Here is a 6,343-nt window from a genome sequence, read left to right as displayed (position 1 = left end):
ATATAAATATATATATATATATATATATATATATATATAATGATATATAAATATATATATATACATGTATATATATATATATATATATATATATATATATATATATATATATATATATACATACATATTTATATGTATATACGCATTATATATATGTGTGTATATATAATGATATATATAGATATGTATATACATACATATATATAAACATGTTTTTATATGTATACACACATCTATATATATATGTATATGTATATATATATATGTATATATACAGTATATATACATACATATATATATATATATATATATATATATATATATATATATATATATATACTGTGTATATATATATAAATATATATATATATAAATATATATACATATATATATATATACATATATATATATATATATATATATATATATATATATATATATATATATATATATATTCATAATGAACAGATAATATCTTAGAGGTGTCCAAGAGTCGAAGATAGCATCTCTCAGAAAAATCTGTGCTTCAGACAGTTTATGTAAGAATATTTCAAAGGAAAGGCAAGGAAAAAAAATTCTATTTTGACATTCATCCCCTAACTGATGAATCGAGGAGGAACTTTCCTACAAAAAAAAAAATAAATGAATAAAAAAAAATGAAAAAAAATATAAACTATAAAAAAGACATGTCAGCCTGTTCAACATTGAAACATTTGCTGAGAGTTTCAACTTCTGAAGTTCCACTGATTCAACTACCCGGATACTGTGTAGTATCGAGCCTCATGACGGAGAAGGCCCTAATAGAATGAAGTACATGCATAGTATTACAAACAGAATGGAACTGTCCAGGAAGATTGAATGTAAAGGATGGTCAGAATTATAAAAGAAAAAAAAACTCGTACGCAACATGCACAAGGAACTAATTGAACGACGGTGCCAGAGATTGATATCTAGATTAGGAATTAGAAATTTAATAGACCGTAAGTTCCCGTCCAAAAAATTAAGATGAGAATCAGCAGCTGAAGACCAGACAAGAGAATAATACTCGAAACAAGGTAGAATGAAAGAATTAAAACATTTCTTCAGAATAGAGTGATCTCCGAAAATCTTACAAAACTTTCTCAATAGGCCAAATTTTTTGTGCAATTGAAGAAGACTGTCCAACTACCCTGTCTACATTTTCTCTTTTCTCAAGACACTTTCGAATTATCCAAAGCTTTTCAACAAGTTATCGTCCTCCTTTTGTTTTTCATGCGATCAAACCTTTTGGATACGTCCCTGCCTGGCAATCCATTGCACTGGAGTTCCAGGCCCTCAAACTCTATAGTTTCTAGCAGTGTTTGCAACCTCACTCTCCTTGTGAGCTAGAGATGAGGGGTTTGGGAGAGCCTACAGGTCTACCTGCTGAGTCATCAACAGCCATTGCCTGGCCCTCCCTGGTCCTAACTTGATGGAGAGGGGCTTTGGGAGCTGATCATATGTAATATATATGTTAAGTCTCTAGGACATTATCCTATCCCTTGCCGCTGATGTTCATGAGTGACCTTTAAACATTTAAAAACTCATTTTATTTGGAATCATTGTTCTCCCGTTTTCACTTCCACAAAAGAGAGCTAATGAACATTCCTTTAATGTAATTTAACTTTGCCTCCATAAATGCTCTTCTCTTTCAAATATATTATAGAGATCATGATATATATATATATATATATATATATATATATATATATATAAATATATATATATATATATATATATATATATATATATATATATATATATATATATTATATAAAATATGTGTGCGTGTGCTTTGTCTGTGTGAACGTCTGTGTTTTTATATGCATAATGCACTAGACTATGCGATGCTTAAATGTTGAAAAGTAAAATGAGACAGAATCACTCATTCTACTTCCTTTTCCTTATAAAAACAATTTCCAAAAGATTTTGACATAGACGTATCAGACCATTTGAAAATAGCTTTCATATCTCACCTTCTTCTTTTCAGTCTGCATCATGAAGACGGCCGTCTTGTTAGCATCGATGATTATCCTCTTGTCCATGGAGGTCAGAGCTGCCAGATTTTCCGACGACGACAATCTGTTTGACGTCCTGGCTGACGACGCCATCAGCAGCAATAGCAACAATAAGAAGAACAACAGTATTAATGGAATTAGAAACAGCAACAAGAACAACAGTAATAATGGAATTAGAAACAACAACAAGAACAACAGCGACAGGAATGACCTCGACAACGGCAATGACATAGGGAACGTCTTCACTAACAGCAATGACAACGGCAATGGATCCTCAGACGCAGACAACGAGTCCATGACCGATACCTCGGGAGGCCTTTCTTTCAACAGCCTCTTCTCGAACGTTGGAACCACCATCTTCACCGTGACCGGGGTGTCCATCTTGGCCACCCTCCTCTTGATGCTCCTCATGGGATACGACTTCGGTTCCCTCCTCGGCCGTTTGGATAACAACTTCGGAGCCTCGTCTTTCATTGCTCCAAATTATCCATATGACGAAGGATTGGATAACTACCCACCCCCTGTAATCCTTGCCAGGAGGTAAGATTTCACTTTGTTTATTGCTGCTATTATCATTACCCTTTCACGCAATGTGAATCAGTATGTAACATTAATTGAAGTTTTGGATTATCAATTATCATTATCACAAATTTTTATCATAAAGTCTTGTGTATTTACTAAAATATGTTTAATAGCTACTTAAAGACAAAACGGAGTGAATATTAATGACGACATACACATAAACGTATATATATATATATATATATATATATATATATATATATATATACATACATATGTATATATATATATATATATATATGTATATATATATATATATATATATATATATATATATATATATATATATATATATGTGTGTGTGTGTGTGTGTATGTGTGTGTGTAGAGTATGACACTTACTTTTTATTATATAGAGGAGATAAATACATAGATATCTGATGAAAATCAACACAATATTGTGTCCAATAAACAAATTTCGACATGAAACAGGACAATAGCGATCTCCTTTTAAATTTTTTAACTCTCAAATTAAGGCTGGTTGCAATTTGCAAAATTCTTTTATACTTTCAACCGCTACTGTTACTACATTCATTGATTATAAGGACTGTGGTGCGAAGAAGAAAGGAGCCTACGCATTAACCTGCTCTAGCCCTCCAATATATTTCCAACAGAGTTTAATAGGGCACTCTGTAGAGTTGATGAGCGTCTACACTACTGTAGTATTATATGTCAACAAGTGAAAAGGGACTGTGTCCCAACCCCTAAGCGAATTGGTAAAGCAGGCAAACATTTGTGAGTGCGACAATGTAGTAGAACTGTCAGCGCGTACATTCCAGGCAAGAGGAATGTCCTGGCAGAATCATTCAGCTGTCAGGGGGCAGGTTGTAGGAGCAAAGTGGTCCCTACTTTCATGGATGGCGGAAAGACTTCTTGCTCGCTGGGGTTTCCCAACAATAGACTTATTGACAACTCAGCTGAACACGCAGTGTTTTATTCACCAGTCCCAGACCCGTCATCCATGATGGAAGACACATACAAGAGCCGTGGAACAACCTGTATGCTTACTCATTTCCACCTTTTTGCCTGATATGTCGAATAATCAATAGACTTTTGTCTATCTATAATGTCAGGCTAACTAACACTGGTGGCTTTCAAGTGGCCACACACCGAATGGTTTCCAGACTTCCAGACTTGCTGATGCTCCTAGTTGAGGTACCAGTAGAATTACCCCCAACGACCCAACCTCCTCTGTCAGCTTCATCTGTAGAGGTTCCACAATTCAGTGGTCTATCCAGCATCTCCTCAGGCCCGAACATAAGAGGTTGTTCCTCACCTCCGGTAGGATGAAAAAGCCTGTCTACAAGAAACACATTCTATTTCGGGCTTAGAGGGACCATCAAGCATGCTACTCTATATCTGAGGAGAAAGAAGAATCAGCTCCACCCTCTCCTTCATGAAGAATCTTTCCATTGAGCCAGTGCTGAAGGTAGGAGCCTGTAGTTGCAAGACAACCTTCACTACTCCCTACCTGTAGGAATATAGTCACAAGTTCGTGGACAAATTCTCTTTGGGTCCTGTAGTAGTTGCTAGACTGGTTGCGTATTGAGCCTAGCTACCTTACAGGAGAAGAAGCATAATGACTTAAATAGTAGTCACGTCATGTTAAAAAATGAAAAATAAGAATGTTTGGTTTCCTCTTTCCTTATTCTCCTCTCTTGGAGTTTATCAGACGTGTCATTTATAAAGGTTGATCGGACGATCGATGCACGTACGGTTATTAAAAAAGGATAATTTCTTTACCTTAATGTATTGAAGTATCTCACCCATCCTTTTGTACGAGGTGAAGGATGGATAGAATGTATATACATCCATTTCTTATCTAATGCCTATGCATTTGGAGACTCATATCTGGGCAGATATAGAGTTCTCCTAGATCCACCACTAGCCACTAGTGAAGGCCTAAACTAACAGCCGCAACATCCCTATGCTCCGGTAGTTAAGACTCATGACTTTCATTCCTTTTACAGAGCCAAAGTACATTGCTATTTCCCAGGTCATCAAAACTAGACAGTTGGGTTGTAAGGACTCACCCTTTGCTTGAAGACGAATCACTTATCAAAGGTCGAAGGTCTGATAAGAGATCAATTTGGATCTTTCCTAATCATACAAACCTGAGACTCAGGTTGTGGTGGCCTGTTAGTGACGTCCTTGCCTGGTGATTGCTAGACTGGGGTTCGAGTTCCACTAAAGCTTGTTAGTTTCTTTGGTTGCTGCAACTTCAACATCCTTGTGAGCTAAGGATGGGGGAGTCTACCTGCCATTGCCTGGCCCTAGCTTGTGTGGAGAGGAGAGTGGCTTGGGCACGGATCATATGCTTATATGGTCAGTGTTTCTTGGGCATTGTCCTGCTTGCTATGGCAATGTCTCTTTCCCTTGCTTCTGCCATTCATGAGCGGCCTTAAAACCTTTAAAACCTTTAAGTCACAGTGTCCGCCTACCCAATCCCACAAACCCTAGGTCATAGGTCAAAGTGAAGGTAGCGCTACCAGTCCAGTAGGCGAGGGTTACCCACCACGCGTCAGCCAGCTGTGTTTACTTTGTTAAAAATTTAAATATATATATTTATATATATATATATATATACATATATAGATATATATATATATATATATATATATGTATATATGTATATATATGTATATATATATATATATATATATATATATATATATATATATATATATACAATGTATATGAATATATAAATATATATATATATATATATATATATATATATATATATATATATATATTTACATATAAAGGCTTTTCTGCTGGATTCATACACCTATTAAAGAACCCAGCTTTGTAAGGCTAGGAAATACACAAATTGATTTCGAAAAATGTGCTTTTACACTGTAAAAAGACTTCGGCACTAATATAAGATAAAAAAAAAAAAGAACGCTGAATTTGAAAAACTTTACTTAAAAAAAAAAATTACTTAAATATATTCAATTAATAGCCTCATTTATCTCTTTCCAGATCGTACGCTGCTTTAACTCCTGTCATTGAAGCCATCACCTCAGCTTACAAGAAATACCAAGGAAAATATTAGGCTTATTTTCATTAATTGTATTATTATTATTATTATTATTATTATTATTATTATTATTATTATTATTATTATTATTATTATTATTATTATTATTATTATTAAAATGCAGGATTTTTTTTGTTTGTATGAGGATCTTGCATATCAACAAGTCGTATTCTACGAGGCTATCTTAGATAAATACAACAGTTTTTCCTCTAATATATATATATGCATATTCATACATGTGGATGCAATGGATGTATACACATGTACAATTAATATAGTAATAAATGTATACATATGTATGCGTATATACATATAAATAATGCATATATATTATATGTATATATATATATATATACATATATATATATATATATATATATATATATATATATATATATATATATACATCATATATACACTTTTATAAATATGATTATAATTACATGTGTATGTATATACATTTACATATATTATGTATTCATAAATGTTTGTACGTAATAAATTATTTAGCTCTTTATAGTTTAGATTTACTTGGGTCGATATTCTTGTTGCATAAAGAAACTGATGGAGCTGAACATAAGAGTAAATACAATTTTTTAATTCTGTTTCTAATTGGTGTTTTAATCTCGCTTTCTCCTAATGAACGACTGTGCCGTTATCATTTTTTTTACTTGATGATAAGA

The 6,343-nt window shown here is 33.3% G+C and overlaps 1 protein-coding gene across 1 annotated transcript in view; it reads left to right on the top strand.

Annotated features, from left to right (window-relative positions):
* LOC137628984 (uncharacterized) overlaps nt 1-5,686 on the top strand; it is an 8,168-nt gene extending 2,482 nt beyond the window's left edge. The window contains exons 2-3 of the mRNA XM_068360240.1: nt 2,009-2,576; nt 5,603-5,686. Coding sequence (XP_068216341.1) covers nt 2,017-2,576; nt 5,603-5,675 — 633 coding nt within the window. The 5' untranslated portion in view covers nt 2,009-2,016 and the 3' untranslated portion in view covers nt 5,676-5,686. The remainder of the gene's footprint in view (nt 1-2,008; nt 2,577-5,602) is intronic.
* The last annotated feature ends 657 nt before the right edge of the window (nt 5,687-6,343 follow it).

The sequence above is a fragment of the Palaemon carinicauda genome, chromosome 37 (assembly GCF_036898095.1).
Source record: "Palaemon carinicauda isolate YSFRI2023 chromosome 37, ASM3689809v2, whole genome shotgun sequence".
Taxonomy (NCBI): Eukaryota; Metazoa; Arthropoda; class Malacostraca; order Decapoda; family Palaemonidae; genus Palaemon; species Palaemon carinicauda.
This window is presented reverse-complemented; position numbering and strand designations above follow the sequence as displayed.